This window comes from Orbicella faveolata, unplaced genomic scaffold, assembly GCF_042242905.1.
Source record: "Orbicella faveolata isolate gen_17 unplaced genomic scaffold, um_ofav_v1 contig_14, whole genome shotgun sequence".
Lineage (NCBI taxonomy): Eukaryota > Metazoa > Cnidaria > Anthozoa > Scleractinia > Merulinidae > Orbicella > Orbicella faveolata.
Window position 1 is genome coordinate 2245099 of NW_028301541.1, and position 17739 is coordinate 2262837.

General features: G+C 34.9%; 2 protein-coding genes across 7 annotated transcripts in view; both read right to left on the reverse strand.

Annotated features, from left to right (window-relative positions):
* Positions 1-12: 12 nt before the first annotated feature.
* On the reverse strand, positions 13-10456 carry LOC149113622 (uncharacterized). The gene is made up of 6 exons (XM_089287367.1): positions 10396-10456; positions 9754-9826; positions 9129-9198; positions 8880-8926; positions 8607-8678; positions 13-488 (listed from the first exon to the last, which is right to left on the reverse strand). Exons 1-6 carry the CDS (start codon positions 10454-10456, stop codon positions 230-232), a joined length of 582 nt encoding a protein of 193 aa, XP_089143493.1. The 3' UTR covers positions 13-229.
* Positions 10457-12132: 1676 nt separating this feature from the next.
* LOC110055651 (low-density lipoprotein receptor-like) overlaps positions 12133-17739 on the reverse strand; it is a 30905-nt gene continuing 25298 nt past the window's right edge. For 4 of the 6 annotated variants that reach the window (XM_089286189.1, XM_089286188.1, XM_089286187.1 and 1 more), the window contains exons 16-18: positions 16968-17095; positions 16409-16502; positions 15210-16193 (exon numbers count right to left, since the gene is read on the reverse strand). In XM_089286189.1, the coding sequence (XP_089142315.1) occupies positions 15995-16193; positions 16409-16502; positions 16968-17095 (421 nt within the window). In that variant the 3' untranslated portion in view covers positions 15210-15994. Of the gene's footprint in view, positions 15005-15209; positions 16194-16408; positions 16503-16967; positions 17096-17739 lie in introns of those variants that run through there. The other 2 variants (XM_089286190.1, XM_089286191.1) reach the window with 1 other exon arrangement.

Genomic DNA, 17739 nt, shown 5'->3' on the forward strand with positions numbered 1-17739 from the left:
TTTTACACTTACAAATTTTTTTCTCATACACTTTTACACTTACAAATTTTTTCAAATAGTAGATACAAAATTTTTCTCATACACTTTTACACTTAGAAAATTTTTTCAAATACTAGATAGCAAATTTTTTTTCATACACTTCCACACTTAGAAATTTTTTTCTCAAATGCAACATTCACATACACTTACCAGAAATATCTCCCTACACCTCAAATTAAATCTTTTCCTCTCAAAGCAAATAGACCCGCACAAAATTATTCGATACACTTTTAAATACCACAGAAACAAAAAGAAATTCCTCCCATATAAAACAACATATTACAATCGTACAAGCAATTGGAATAAAATTCAACTCTTGAATACAACAGTATTGAATTACAATTAAATACCCATTTAAAACATTCTTCCAGAAGAAAAAGGCAGAATTATCCATAGACACCCCTCGGAATAAACTTTGTATTCCACAATCAATCCGTAAAATGTAAACTCTGAAGAAGAAAACAACAGCGTCAATATAATGCAAAATATCCACAGTATAATACTAATTACAATATCAAAAGAATTTATAATTCGATTATTTCAATGAACAATAGCAGCGAACCTACTTCTACGTTAATTTTACTCTGTATTTCTTAAATCGTCAACGTGGTCTTGTGGTAACGCACACCCGTTGGCGTCGACGGCCGCTATCCCCTGCCGTCGTTTCATTTACGTTGTGAGTTCGCAACCACAGTGGGCCGAGAGGCCCCGTCGGCCGATTTTTTTTTTCTTTTAATTTTTAAAGAAACAGAAATCTGTACAATTTTACAAGCCCTAAGATGTATTTTTCTGGAAAATTAACCAGAAAAAAATCTTAGGGCTACTAAAATTATTCAGATTTCCATTTCTTCGAAAAGTTACCAGGAAAAAATTTAACTCCTTACAAAATGAAAGCTTAAATAATTAAGAAATAAAAAACATGTACTATGTTTCTATCCAGTTAAAGAAACACGATTTTTAAACAATCAGCACGCGTATTTTCTCAGGGTTGTTTTCTAAAATGACATACAAAACATAAGAGAGACCTTTGCATTTCGACCGAACTTAAACAACACCACCGTCAACAAAAATAAATTCGAAGTATTTAAAGCAAAGCGTTTTGCTTACCAAAGCTGTTGTAAATTCCCTCGTTAACTTTTCAGGAAAATAAACCTCCGTTAACATATATAAACTTAGACGCAAACATTTAAGAGCTGAAAGAAATTGGTAAAAGAAGTTTCCACAAAGTCTGGAGACGAATTCAACTACAAAAAGAAAACAAATTAAGTTCGCACGGATCATTTTTGGACAAATAGCGTTAAATTCAAAATATTGTGTACTGTTTGAAAAACAAATACGATCAAAACAGACCGACGACAAACTCAGCAAAACAGTAATCTAACGATAAAACATTAATTCTCCTTCTCCTTAATTTTCTTTGATGTCTGTTACAAGAATTTAGCAGTAAATAAACACAGTACAATTACAGAACAACAATTCAGTGTTGATACTGGAAACCTGGTTTTACTAACAAATAAATTCAGCTTGTGCTGTAGAAAAACTAAAGAAAAATTTTCCTGCCTGTAAATTGAAACTTAACACCTCATTTTTCAACTAAAAAGCATGATTCAACGTCTCTATTAAACGAGAATTAGTTGCAAGAGCCTATTTTCTTCTAAAACATGTTGTTTCTGGTTAACAATATCTTTGATTTCCAACTAATTTGGAACAGTGAAAAGACAGAACGAAATTGACTGTCTAAGAAACTTGACAATAATTTACAACATCGATGGAAAAATCGGCTTTATTTCTTGTGTCTGAAGTGGTATTGCACTATTTATTAATTGGTTACGATTTTTATTTTTGATGGCATGACAGTGAAAACCAGTAATTCTTTTCCAGTTCCTCTGTTATATCTTCTTTTTCTGAGGTCTTCGTACAATCAAATCAGTATCACTATTTCGTTTAATAAATTGCAGGATTCCAGTGAATGAAAGTAAACAAAATGACTGTATTTCAAATCGTAAACGAAAAAACAATACGCTGACTTCGAACCCCTTCAAAGAATATTTTAAAATTTGGTAAAATCTACGTGGTGTTCATTAGAAAAACATGTATTCAAAACAACATTGTGTTTAGTATTCTTACATTCCCCATTTGCCAGAGAAGTTAAAGAAATAAAAAAATTTGTCCATTAATCGCGTTGCCATGCCGACCATTTCGGTTGTCTGTATAATTTCTTTCCACAAATAAATTTATTACAGTTTTTGTCGAAGAGTTCTTTATAAGCATCACAAAGCTACATTGGATAAAATGGCAAGAACAAAAAACTACTAGAATCAGTTATCAATTAACTTTTGGACGACTTCTTGGCTAGCGGTTAAAAATTGGAATTCATTTCTCAGCTGAAACTTACAATTTCGACCAATTTTCAAGTATACGTTGGAGAAAACCCATACAGGTCCTTTATCTGCCGCAACAAAACTATCACAAAAATTAACTATTCTCGGACACAACTCTTAAAATAACAGAACAGCCTGGAATTACTTTACTTAAAAAAAGGCTTTCTGCAGTTAAGCATGACTTCTCTCCCCTATTTAATCATGTATTCATGGCAACAAACTAAGCTTATATGTGTGAACTGAAAATATTGCGACCAGTTTAGCAATAGATATAAATTTATTAGTTGTACAGTCTGCCAAAAAAATAGCATTTTCGATGAAACAATTAAATTGACAAGCAAAATAATTAAGATTTTCAGCCTGCAAACTGATAATGTCTAACAAGACAATTTACTAGATGTCAAACAACTGCCTTTAAAATCGTACTTAGACTGCAACAACCTCAACCGGAACCACCACGATACAGTGAACAAAATGATAATTTTTGAACACGGACTAAAAACATCATTCCAGTCACAAAAACAATTTCGCATCCTGTCTCCACAGTACTGCAAGTATTGCAACAATTTTTTTCACTGTCTGCACTGCTCTATACTACTCTAAGCCAACTGAACCCAACTGAGTGCAAGACAAGTGTCAGTAACTCGTTGGTTCCGCTGTGCAAGTGAACGTAATCAACAGCCATCAAAATTGTCTGTTCCCATAGAGAACATTCACGCTTCTGCAGCATGATTGGTCAGATCAACACTGAAAACGCCACGAAAATGAATGGAATTTTGTTTGAATAGTTCCTAGGTCAGAATGAAATAAAGCTACAAAGAAATCTGAGTCGATTTTCGACCATCAGTGAAATTGCGCTGCATCAGACAATTTGTTTTCAATATCATTTAAATGACAGTTTACACATTATCTGAAATTCAAAATGAAAATTTTGAAATTTTAGGAAATTTTCAAAAATGCCAAGGTGTTCAGTATTAATCTGAAGACTAACAATACTCTTTCCGTACCCTCTTCTTGTAAAGTAACAGTTTTAAGACAAGCAGACAATTTTTCTAGCTCTTGAAACGTGCATGTTGTAAAACCTTTTCTGCAGTCCGGAATTTGAATAGAGTATAGCAACACTAATTTAAAAGAAGACAAGTGTATTTCTGCCAGCTTGCAGAAATTTTAGTTTATGTTGCACATAGCAAACTGCTTTAACTTGAAAACTTATAGACCTTAACAAAATAACATGGGTAATCTAAACTGACAGATAAGATCGAAAAAGAATTTTTATTAAATGTAGTTATTTAGACTTTCAGTCTGTAACCTCACGATATGTGGCAAGATATTTTACCAGATATCAGGCAATTGCATTTACAATTACCATTAGAATGCAAAAACTTCGACCGGAGCCACCTTAAGGCTTTTAGCAGATCACAACTCGATTTTGAAACAAGAAACCTGAATTAGTCAGTGATCGTACCAACCATGTTGGAACAATATGATTGTTTCCTGTTGGAACAGACGATTTTGATTGGCTGGTGATTACGTACAAATTTCGTTGACAAGAAGGAGTCCGACACACCAACGAAAAAAATGGAATAATTTCATTTATAAGCCTTTCCAGGAATATCATGTTAACTCCAAAAACCCTTTAGATATCTCTTATTTTGGTTTTGAAAATAAACCGATTTTGAATCACTTCTATAAAATGTACATCGATCCACCATTTTGGAAAATTGCTGGTCTAGTACTTTTAGTAATGTATTTTTGTAGGAAATCGTTGAGCTGGATTATTTCTGGCATAGAACCGATTATGGTTTAAAGAAAATAGCGAGCAAAACACAGGACTGAGCCCCCAAATAGCTAAGAATTAATACTTCTAACTATCCCAAAAATATCCGGATATTTGTGGAAAGGCCTGTAAAGCTGAACCCAGAGCGTACAAAACAGCGATACAAAGAAAACGTATAAAAAACATCACGGTACCGCAAGAAAAGTGATAATTTTGAACACAGACTGAAAAGATCATTCTAGTGACAAAACAAATTTCGAATCCTGTGTAAACAGAAAATTTAATAATTGTGTTCCCTAATGTGTATCACTCTACGCTTTTCTTAGCCCAGCGACAAAAAAGAATTTTAGCCAGAGGCAGAAAAAACTCTTTCAACATCTCTGATATATATCCCCTGCAAAAATAACTTTCAAGCTTGCGGCAAAACAAATTTGAACCGTATTGAGTGCATAGCAAGTGTTTTAAATGATTTTCTTAATTTTCCGCGAAATGTGAACGTAATCAGCAGCCAATCAAAGTTGTTTGTTCCAATGGAAAACATTCACGCAGCTTCAACATGCATGACTGGTTGAACAAAAAATAAAAAGCCACGAAAATGAATTTTGTTTCAATTGAAATCAACCTAAAAAGAAAGCCGACTCGATTTTTTAATATCATTCAATTGATAGGTTTCACAATAACAGGAATAAAAATGAAGACTTTGAAATTTCCGAGAATTTGAAGATACCCTGTCCTGATCTAAAGACTTCAGGATAACAAGAAGGAAATACTTTTTCTATACCCTCTTCTCGTAAAGTAATAATTTGAAGACAACAAGACAATTTTTGTAGTCCTTGAAATGTGCATTTTCTCAACCTTTTCTACAGGCCGCAATTTGAATAGAGCGTTTTTAAAATAGAATAGAGCGCAATAGAGCGTTTTTAAAAATCTCTGCCTAACAGAACTTTCCAAGGAAAACTAATGAATTTCTGCCAGCTTGGTCAAAATTAATTTATGTTGTACATATAACACAGAGTTCTTACTTGAAAACTTATATACCTTCTTAAAATAACATGAAGACTGACCAGAGAAGATCGGCAAATAATTTTGGTGAAACATAGTCGATTTAGATTTTCAGTCTGCGAACTGCTGATACCTGACAATACATTTTGCAAAATGTTAAAATCCCCCTTAAAGTGCAACGACGTCGACCGCAGCCACCTTAAAGTTTTCAACTTACCCCAACTCGATTTTGAACCAAGAAATCTGAATTAGTTTGTGATAAGACCAACCATGTTGCAGCAGTGTCACTGTTTGCCTTTGGATCAGGTGATTTTGATTGGCTGATGATTACGTAAAAATTTCGTGGACAAGAGGAGTCCGACAAACCAACGAAAAAAATGGAATAATTTCATTTATAAGCCTTTCCAGGAATATCATGTTCTCCTAAAACCCTTAAGATATCTCTTAGTTTGGTTTTGAAAATAAACCGATTTTGAATCACTTCTATAAAATGTACAAGATTTTCTTGCAGTAGTAGGAGTTCAGGAAGAAGATTCAGGAACATCGATCCGCCATTTTAGAAAATTGCTGGTTTACTACTTTTAGTAATATATATTAGTAGGAAATCGCTGAGCTGGATTGTTTCTGGCAAAGAGCCGAGTATTGTTTAAAGAAAATAGCGAGCAAAACACAGGACTAAGCCCCCAAATAACTAAGAGTTAATACTTCTAACTATCCCAAAAATAGGCGGATATTTGTGGAAAGGCCTGTTAAGCTGAACCCAGAGCGTACAAAACAGCGATACAAAGAAAACGTATAAAAAACATCACGGTACCGCAAGAAAAGTGATAATTTTGAACACAGACTGAAAAGATCATTCTAGTGACAAAACAAAATTTCGAATCCTGCGTAAACAGAAAATTTAATAATTTTGCTCCCTAGTGTTTATTGCTCTGTGCTTTTCTTAGCCCAGCGACAAAAAGAAGTTTTAGTCAGAGGCAGAAAAAACTCTTTCAACATCTCTGATATATATCCCCTGCAAAACTAACTTTCAAGCTTGCGGCGAAACAAATTTGAACCGGATTGGGTGCATGGCAAGTGTCATACATGGTTATCTTAATGTTCCGCGAAATGTGAACGTAATCAGCAGCCAATCAAAATTGTTTGTTCCAATGGAAAACATTCACGCAGCTTCAACATGACTGGTCGGATCACGTACAAAAAAATAATTTTGTTTCAATTGAAATCAAGCTAAAAGGAACGCTGAGTCGATCTTTTGATATCTTCAATTGATAGGTTTCACATTAACAGGAATAAAAATGAAGATTTTTAAATTTCCGAGAATTTGAAGATCCCCTGTCCTGATCTAAAGACTTCAGGATAACAAGAAGGAAATACTTTTTCCATCCCCTCTTCTCGTAAAGTAATCATTTGAAGACAAGAAGACAATTTTCGTAGTCCTCGAAATGTGCATTTTCTCAACCTTTTCAACAGGCCGCAATTTGAATAGAGCATTCTTAAAAATCTCTGCCTAACAGAACTTTCAAGGAAAACTAATGAATTTCTGCCAACTTGGTCAAAATTAATTTATGTTGTACATATAACAAAGAGCTCTAACTTTAAAACTTGTATGCCTTTTTAAAATAACATGAAGACTGACCAAAGAAGATCGGAAAATAATTTTGGTAAAACATAGTTTAATTAGGTTTGCAGTCTGCAAACTGCTGATGCCTGACAATACATTTTACTAAATGTTAAAATCGCCCTTAAAGTGCAACGACGTCGACCGCAGCCACCTTAAAGTTTTCAACTGATCACAACTCGATTTTGGAACAAAAAATCTGAATTAGTTTGTGATCAGATCAACCATGCTGCAGCAGTGTCACTGTTTGCCGTTGGATCAGGTGATTTTGATTGGCTGCTGATTACGTAGAAATTTCGTGGCCAAGAGCAGTCCAACAAACCGAAAATAATCTCACCTGAACCCAGCGCGTAAAAAACATCGGTGAAAAGAAAACGTATAGGAAACATCATGGAACAGCGAAAAAAAGGATAATTTTGAACACGAACTAAAAAGATCATTCCAGTGATAAAAACAATTTCAAATCCCAGCAATACAATAATTTCGAATCTTGAACGAACAGAAAATTTTCAGTCAGCAATTCTCAACAAACAACAGTAAAAGTATCGTACTTCTCGCAACCCAGCGGCGTGAAGAATTTTTTTAACCCTAGGCACAAATAGTTCTTTTAACAACAACAGCAAAACAACCTCTAATATCCCCTGCAAAATAATTTTCAAGCTTACCACAAAACAAATCTGAACCCAGCTGAGTGCATGATAAGTGTCAATCACTCGTTTGTTACGTTGTGCGATTGAACGTATCAGCAGCCAATCAAAATTGCCTGTTCCAATGGAGAAAATTCGTGCTGTTACAACATGATTGGTCAGATCACGAACAAAAAATAAAACGCCACTAAAATGAATTTTGTTTGAAAGAGTTTCTTGGTCAGAATAAAATCAAACTACAAAGAAGTCCGGGCCGATTTTTCAAGTATTAATGAAATTGCTCTGTGTTTCAACATGAAAATTTTGAAATGTTTGGAAATTTTCGAAAATGCAAAGGTCCCTTGCACTAATCTGAAGACTAAATATAATCTTTCCGTCCTCTCTTCTTGTAAAGTAATAATTTGAAGACAAGCAGACAATTTTCTTATTTCTCAAAATGTGCATCCTGTCAACCATTTCTGCAGGCCGGAATTTAAATAGAATATTCTTAAGAATCTTTGCAAGACAATTGGTATAATCACAAACAAAAAATGAAACAATAGTTCCTAAGTCAGGATAAAATCAAACTGAAAAGAAATCTGGGCCGATTATTGAAGTATTCATGAAACTGCGCTGCATCAACAGTTTCTTTTTAATGTAATTCTAGTTCAAGGTTTCAAATCATGTACCTAAATTCAAAATGACTTTTAAAAAAAAATTTCGAAAATGCAAAGGTCCCCTGTACTAATGAAAAGACTTCATGATGCCAGGGATAGAAGAATATTTTCCTCCTCTCTTGTGAAGTAATAAATTTAAGACAAGCAGACAATTCTCCTAGTTCTTAAAATGTGCATTTTCTCAACTTTATGAAAATCTTAACAACGACAGCGTCGAAAAAATTAAGAGTACTACCCTCCCTCCCCCACTCACCCACCCTGGGTAAACATACAGTCGATCCTCCATTAAACAACCCCCTCCCCTGAAAATTTTAATCCACACTCTTTTTCTTCCAGCGTAGCCAAATAATATAGAGTGATAATTTTAGTCCATACCAAAACCGCCTCCCATTTGCTACTGTTTTCAGTTTAACAAAACTGCTGAGTTCACCTGTAAAATGAATGCATAAGAATAGCTAGAAATTGTAAAGTTGTTGTACTTACAATTTATCCTTTCCTGTTTGATTGTGAACAGTGATCTCCTGATATTTCTCTGCATTGCCACGATGTGTATTCCTGAAATTAAGACAAACAAAGAGTTAAACTTTAAACTTTTTCCAATATGACCAAATAGTATTGACTGAAAATTTTAGTAAATGTCAAAACTTTAACCGCCTCTAGTAAGCTACAACTTCGGTTTAACAAAATATTTAGTCAACTATGGGAGTTTCAACTTTACATTGAATCAATAAAAAAAGAAATTGTTGGTGTACTTACAATGTATGCTTTCCTGATATTTCTTTGCATTGCTGCAATGTGCATTCCTGAAATTAAGGCAAAGAAAGTGATTAACTACAGACGTTTTCCACTGTAGCCAAATAAAATTGAGTGAAATATATCAGTCCGTAAAACCATTCCTCCCATAGACTACAACTTCGATTTAACAAAACGTCTAGTCACCTACGGCAGGTTCAACTGCACGATCGATGAATCAAAATTGAGAATAGAAATTGTTCAAATACTTACATTGTACCCTTTTATATTATTGATAGTAATGCTCCCCTGATTTTTCTTCGTATTGCCACGGTGAGTATTCCTGAAAATAAAACAACAAAACTCAAATGAAAACAAAGTTGATCTGCAAGGGGTCCTGAATGCATTTATCCTCCATGAAAAGTGAATACGTTATGAACTCAAGCTCGAAAACGCAACTCAGTCTTATAATTCCATTTATTAGAACTCGGAACTCGAACTTAACCTGCAAACCCTGACTCGAAATAAATCCAATAAACCCGGATTCCTTTCTGAACTTCCGGGCTTCAATTTTACAATCTCATCTTTCGGTCATATGTACCAGAGGATATAAAAACTGTAAGCAATTTCTTTGCTTTTTCAATGTACAATTCTTTAATCTCAAAGCCTTGAAATTCTAAATAGTATTCAGCAAGATATCATACCACTTTTGATTTCCTGAACAGGAATGAATTCAAGAAGGTCTGGACTTTGAACTGCAAAAGGTGGGTCATACAATGTGGAGCGATCCATGGTCACTGATCCAAAGTTGAAATTTATCCGTCTTAAAGTTTGCAGTTTTCCTTTAGATTGTTTTTCCTGAAATAAGATTACCAGAAGAAGTTGTAAGCATACTCACCGCAATGATGTGTCTATTTTGATTATGTATTGTGGCCGCTGTCCAGCACTATCACCGAAGATGATCTTGAGTACTACAAGGGAGAAAGAATCAAATTGAAAACAATCACGATAAAGGAGAAAAAAAGCCAAGTACAGACCTTGCATAACATGGTATCAAAAAGAACTCAATTTATTGTGTTAAACTTCATATTTTAACAGCCTTCTTCCACCAGTTTTCTTCTTTCATTCTAAATGCCTGCATCAGTAATTTCTGTTCAGCTAAAAGCCTTTAAATCCCGTTTGTGGATAAAATCAGAAAAAAAATCATACTGAAGTTTTGCTTCTTAAATAGGTAACCCCAAAACATCTCTTAGTGTTAATGGTTAATGTCTTCTGGTAGATACTGGAAATACTTATCTGTGTACAAAATATCACGGTTAACATGATACTGTTCGAGGGATAAGAACAAATGCAGCACTCACCGATTCTTCAGTAATGAAGAATTTCACGGCGCCAAGAATGTGTACAACACAGCCTACGATAGAGAAGATACATGTGTACAAAACAACAGTTCAATGTTAGCGTCTTCATTGAAAAATAACGCTATTGTTTTAGAGCGAAGAAATCTGTAAAGTATATCTGAAGTATTTTCAATAAAGACCGACATTTGCGGGAGATTCTGTTGCGAATACAACTCCTACAGCTTTGAAAGTTGTCGACATATTTCATCTCCAAAATAATGCAAACCCAGACATTCTTAAACTAAAAATTAAAACTTTGTTCAAAAGCACATAATGTAGCAAATCAAATACTGTACATAAACTTGAGGCTTTAAAGTAAGACAGAGAAATGGAAATTCAACGGTTTGCGTTTGAACTTACCTACTAGTAGACTTTCCAAGTACTGCTCCTAACCAAAGGTATCCAAGTTTGTAAACCCGTAGCTTTGTGATATTTTTTCGTCCATAGCTTGAATCACTTCAACGGCAACGTTCTTCGAGTGAACGTATGGTGAGATGAAAAGTTGCCTGCATAATTAATTGATTTGCAAATCTAAATTCACATGAATAATTACAGTTCTTTACCGAAGTGGATGGAGGTGAACAGTTCTTGCAGCCAAAAAGCGCGCACAAATTGCAGTATTTACTTGTGTGATATGTGCTAATTACTAATAACGAAACACCCCAAGGTGTTTGGTGAAGAAATTAAACAAAATGCATTGTTTGGATTTACACCTCCAAGTAATCGAAGACAAAGAAAGTTGACAACATCTATTGTTTTGCAGAGTCCTGTCCGTCCGTCAGCCAGTCATACAAAACTAAAGGAGGGGGGGGGGGAGAGGAAAGAGGTAGGTACATGAGGGAGGGGTGATACGAACGTTCGCTTTTAAGGAGCTGATACCAGTTTAAACCTCCCCTTCTTTGCCATACTACAGCAGCAACGAATAAACTTTGTTCTCGACGCAAAAGGCATTTCTGGAAACGTTTTGAACATTCTAAGGCCTAAAGGGCAAGTTAACTCCATAAAAAACTTACGGTAGCTCTGAACTCCATCGCAAACGTATTTGAGCAAATTGTACAACTGATTTTTTTTTTTCCAATGAGACAAAATGTACTCAGAGGGAAAACTTTGAATTACAGTCGAACCTCCCGTAAGCGACCACCCAAAATGTCAAGCCTAGGTGGTCGTTTACGAGAGCTTAGACCATACTGGGTCAAAATTTTGCCTCATTAGCATATTGTAACTGCAGAGACTTACCCCATGTTTTAAATGCTTTATTTACTGGAAAAGTTAATTTCGAGAAAAAATCCGATTCTTCCCATCAAGACATTTCCTTCCCCTGTACTATCCAGGAACGGGATAATGTTACAACACCTTATTATCCAGTTTCCACACTCTTATCTGTGAGGTGGTCGCGGTCGCTTACTAGAGCTGGTCGCCTACAAGAGGTTCCAAATATAGTGATTTGACTCGGCGAATTTTGGTATTTTGGAAAACTGGTCGCTTATGAAAGGTGGTCGCAACCGGAGGTTCGAATGTACTTGACATTCACAATAACTCTCAACGTCTACGTCTGGCTATTGATAAATTCTTCGTGAAATATTGTTGTTCATTCCATCGTCACAAGTTGAAATAGATTCAAAAGATGGCAGGTCTAAGCTAGTGCGAGCCACCTTAATTCTGATGGGTCTAAGTTCACTCTATGGAGTCTTGGAACTTTTCCAAGATATTGATTAATCGGTTCTTGCTTTTTAAATATCAGGCGTTTCATTCATAGAAAGTACACAAAAAAACAGAAATCTGATCCGTCCTGTTTCTTGAAAACAGGGATGTGAGTTGTCCACAAAATAACGTACATGAAACTCATATTGCTTCTATCAAACTCACACAACACATCGTTTCTATAAATAGCATTAATTTTATTAGATACTTGCCAAAGTACAAAGGTATTGGCAATTTTTAACTTCTCTGGACTATTTACATATCTACTGTACAAACAGGAAAAAAGAGAACAAATTTTCTACATTTTAAATATGAGCAGATTATATGTTATTTGTTTCTTACTGCTAACATCCAAATTACCGTGCTTAAAACATTCCAAAACAAACTCTAAAGATAATGTTAAGTGGTCAATTCAGTGAAAAGACCATGAAGTAACATTTTAACTGATCATGTTGAACAAAACCTACTTTACACGCTGAATGTAGAGTTCGTGTTACAAAATTTTAATTGAATAGACTACAACCTAATCCTGCGAATGAAAATTAAGCCAGTATCTACAGATGGTTCTGAAGTAGGTTTAAAAAAATTAAATCTCATACAAAAGAAGGGACCTCCTGCAGTTTTTGAGTCCCCTTATAAAGTGCTGACCTAACTTCACAGACCAAAATAACCCGAATTGCCAAAACGTAATAAGACTTCACGTTGATCTTAAGAATAACCTTTCAAGAGAGTTACTGTCTCTCCAGAAGCTTAAGATTTAACCAGTAAGGTAAAGTTGTAAGAGTAAGTTTCGAATCCCTTCAGCTCCAAAGACCATGCACTATTTACAAATTCTCCCGACTTATGCTGTTAGCAACGTATAGGATGGTAAGGAGAATTCAGATGGTGATATTGGAGCTTCAGGTTTCTCTAACATGACTATTGTTAAAATCCTATAAACATGAAAAGGAGTTTCAAATAACAAAGAAATAGTGAATCTGTGCAATTACAAAGTCTAACATTACTCTATCCTGAGGATATTAACTACCAAACATTACCTGGGACAAACTAATCCTGAATTTCAATGTACAGAACTTATGAGTAGCTTAATAATCTCAAAACAGAAACCAGAATCAAGCGATTAACATGATATGGTCTTGATGACAATGATTCTTATCAACATTAAATTATGACAATGTCAAACGTCCTCCACAATATTAAGACTGGAGAATGTCAAGCAAAATCACTTTTTTTCTTAGCAAAATATACAAATGGCATCCAAATGTCAGGGTTATTCATCTTTCTATTTACACATTTACAGTTTAGCATGTTTAGTGTAGACCGCATAATAATCTTTTCGTCTGCTTTTCTTAGTCAAAAATGTGCACAGAACAATTGCAAAGTTAAAACCTGCTTAACATTTTTTCTAAGGACATTTAGAATGAAATAATAATAACCAAGAGTACAAATCTCGAATAACCCAAACCAGTGTCACATTGTTCCCAATGCTCAAGTCTGTTCCTCTGGAAAACTGCACACAAATTGACATCTGGTGCAATTTAACTGATATTTTATCCACAAAATGAATGCAGCACACATTTCGAATGCAAAATGCTCTGTGGAGATTTCAAGCAGGTTTACAGCTCAGCAAAACTAACAAAAATAGAGGAAAAGATTTTCTTTTGTATACAGGTACACTGAAATGCGCTTAATGACATGATTGATGCGGTATAATTTTTCTTGAAAAATATTCATGTAGAAAACAAAAATACAGCCTGCTATAGGCTACTGCTCAATATAATCCTCTTATACGATACATTTAATAAATAACACAGCAACCTTCCTCAAACATTTTCAAAGTCAGCACTTACATTAATAAATTTGACATTAGAATACAGTGTACCAACCGCATCAAAATATTTATTATATATGTATAGATATATATTCAGGGGGTTTGATCATTAGAAATTATCTCATGGCTGGCAAAATTACATAAATTTACAAAACTTTTTTTTTTTTGTGTGGGTAGATGTGTAACAGGGATATAAACTCTAACTTTGTACAGCCAAAACGTTCAAAGCATTGCTTGAACTACACAGTTTCAAGACAGATAAAATGAAGTGCAGAAACAGGGAAAACCGAGGGATAATTAAATTTCCTTAGATCAATTATTAATTATTTTAAGGAAGGTTTTTTGAAAGTTGTCAATGGAAAGAGCCAAGATCCAATACTCTGTACACACAAACACTGCGTTGTTTTTCAGTGGTACGCTGTTTATCTGATCCAGGAGCATATCCAGGAGCTACCATGTACAGTGCTTTGATATTTACAAGGGTGGTGCTTAATCAAGGCAGGCTTCTTCGAGTAACAACAGTAAACAACCAAGATTCTGCACGTGCACAAGCTGATTTGGATCTCGACTCACTGAACAGTTCTTTAGCATTATTTGTCTGTTGGTATGAACCATATATTTCACTTTTGCAACAGCGGTTATTTCAATGAATACTCCATTCCCACCCTTCCCACATCCAAGAAGAAACAAACCAGATTATTAAAAAAAAAGCAAATTCATGTAATACCACATTACATGAAGATCAGAAAGACCCTAAATGAAAGGTTCTAAACAGACAAATAATACTGAGACCCTAAATGTAGAATTATAATTTAAATATAATTACGCATCTGAATGTGAAGCCATACCATCACCAGGATGGGCTTATGAAAAACTATATAACTAGTTACATAATATTATATATACTTCTCAATTTGATAACCTAGGACAAGAATTGTTACCCAGTCAGCAAAGGTTCCTTCTTTATTTCAAGAGACTGACAGGAGTGATGTGCTTCTCCAAACGCTCCCACTCTTCTATGGTTATTGGATAATTGGTGACAGATGAGGAAAAACTTCTGCTCACAAGGTGTCAGTCAATCCAATATTTGAAGAGCATATAAATAAATGAGAAACCAAACTTTGTGACAGTTTCATGCAACTGAATTGACCTTTGCTGACAGGATATCCATGGAAATGCTAGCAATTGCTCACTTCTACTTCATTTCTGAAGGATCCCTGATGAAACAAAAAAGAAAAAACAACATGAGGCTACTCAGAACTACTCAGATATAAACAATATCAAACGATACAAAGGATATCAAAGTATGAGCAACTATTATTTCTTGTCAAGCTCTGTTTTAGGGCAAGATGAAGAGAAAAAAAAATCAAATCTCACAATATACTTGGAGCTACCTGTTGAGCACTTACTGAAGGTAACAAATTGTCTTTTTTTTCTAATTTTGCCAGTTAGAGTCTACTTCCATCAACAATCAATATTCTTCCACAAACAAACCAATTCTCCTTTTAAAAAATAGGTCAGCAGTAAAACTCACAATAGCCCACTTGCCGAGTTAAACAAGACCCCTGAATAAAAACACTGAAGATGAATCTGTACAGTGCTGGCTCAAACTGAAATAAAGTATTTACAAATACCAAAGAAAATGTGAACTGTCATCTTTGAACTCTAAGCTTTATTCCAACCTTCATGCATGCTCCTGCATGTATTTGTGAATATTAAATTTTAGTTTGGCGTGTTCGAGGTGTCTATGAAGAGTATTTAGATAAAGTTTTGAAGGACTAGTTGATTTATACTAAAACAATTAGATTGTTCACTCTCGATTTCTATGCGTGGTAGTTGACTTGGGCTGCGCCCTTGTCAACTATCACGCAAAAGAAATCTTGAGCTCATAATCTAATTGTTTAATAGAAACACAAGTGGAAGTTTGGGAGAATGAGAAATGCTGTGGGAAAAGTAGCCGCAGGCGAGTGTTTCCATAGCTTTTTTGAGTTCTCCCAAACTTTCATAGTGTTTAATAACTCAATAGAAACACAGAGAACATGTTTTCTATTTATTTTAGAAAACACCACGACCAAAAAAGGAAAACAACTTGTTAACTCTGATTATCAAAATGTAAAAATTCACCATCTTTATTAATTTATGTAAATTCTCTTTGCTCGCGCCATCATTACGTCAACAGCTCATGCTAGTTCTGTGTTTCTATCGAGTTATAGACGTACCATTTTTACCCAATCAGCGCCCATTTTCTTAGGACTGTTTTCTAAAGACAAACAATAACTTCTCACCAATAATGACTGACACTTTCCATGTGAATGTCCAAAGTGTATACTAATTCTATCCAGTGAGCTAGTAGATTCCGTTGTTTTCTTATACACAGGGTTATCAAAGTTCATTGATCTACGACTGCTGCAAATTGAAGAAAGAGTAATTATTTATGTGAAGGGGAACATTTTTGTGGGCACACTTGTAAAATCAACAATAAAATCAATCCAAAACCTTGGAAGCAGCAGGGCTTTGCTAGGACTTTACCATGTCAGACATTCATCATGCACAGAAAATGATGACACCAACTTTGCCAAACAAGATCTCAAAAGAAAACTAAATGTTCTACAATCACTTACTTTCTTTGTATTCTCTTGTATACCAGCCATCCAACAAGAACTCCAACGGCTAAGATGAGTATCACAACTGTTACTGAAATACCTACAGTCACACCTGAAGAATTAGACAGAAAAAAGAGTCAGTATTAAACAACTTGATCATTTTTTTTCCATAATGGCTATTGTGCATGCAGTACATGTAGCCACAAATAAAACTAGCTCACTAAACATACAAAACTATATTTCCCCCCGCAAAACATCAAACACATCTGCAAAAGTGTTTTTTACATGCAGTTGTCTTTAAGCTGCATCAGAATGATAATGGAACAAACTATATTTCAATTACCATAGGGGCTTACCAAATACCCCCTTCCTTCTGCATCTGCTCAAATTCAATTAGACAGCACTTGCATGCTGGAGAGTGAAACCATATGATGAAAAGATATTGGAGCTTGGTGGGACTTGAAGACACCACCTCCAGAATTCATTTCTCTGTTCTTTTACTAACTTACCCACAAATATTCATATACAACTACAACTATTGCTACATTCATTCCTCCCAACAGTGTACTTCACTCACCAATATCCTCTTCCTCTTGGCCTTGTCGCCATCCAAGACCATCGCTAGTTGCAGAAGTGGTTGGCGTTGGAGGTACTGGCAAGTTGCGATTTACTTGACAGTGTCTTCCTGTGTAATACCGTGAACATCTGCAAAGAAGTAATAGACCAAGTTAAGCGTTGCTAATCAGACGTACTACACCTTCCCCTTTCAATCAATTCCCCACAAGACTTCTTGAAGATCTGATCGGAAGCATTCTCTGTAGTGAGTTCACATGGCAGTTACTTGTTACTTGTGCTCGTCTTAAACTACCAGGTAACAATAAATTGAGTCTCAATTAGCAGGCAAGAACACTAATTAAAGACGTGTAACTCTCAAAAGAAGATAAGATGGTTACCAGACATCAGAAACAATTCCTGATGTCTTGTTACTGTACTCAAGTTGGATAAATAGAACTTTCTTGAGATAATTATACACGTAAACAGAAGGCAGTAGTGCTAAAAAGCTGTGCAACAGGGTCCGAAATTAACTTTTTTATGCAGGTGCCAAGTGGCCACTGAAAAATTTTTTTCAATCGCCAAATGAAAAAAATTTGGTCGCCAAAAAGTGGTTCATAAAATTTTTGTTCTTGAGATACGAAATTCTTGTCATTGTAGTTGGATTTCAAGACACAAAATTAGACTGTTATCAGATAAATACTCTAATTGGATTGCTACAACATTTCTAATTACACACATATACAGTACCGCTCAAAAGTAAGTTACCACCGTCTCGCGAGACGCGTCTCGTTTCT

What these genes read in the sequence shown, in the direction of transcription:
- LOC149113622 (XM_089287367.1), bottom strand. Translation starts at nt 10,456, where the DNA reads ATGTCGACAACTTTCAAAGCTGTAGGAGTTGTATTCGCAACAGAATCT. An exon ending in AGAATCTCCCGCAAATGTCG is followed by an intron (nt 9,827 to 10,395) that starts GTCTTTATTGAA and finishes TCTCCCTTGTAG; the next exon opens with TACTCAAGATCATCTTCGGT. An exon ending in ATATCAGGAAAGCATACATT is followed by an intron (nt 8,679 to 8,879) that starts GTAAGTACACCA and finishes TCTTAATTTCAG; the next exon opens with GAATACACATCGTGGCAATG.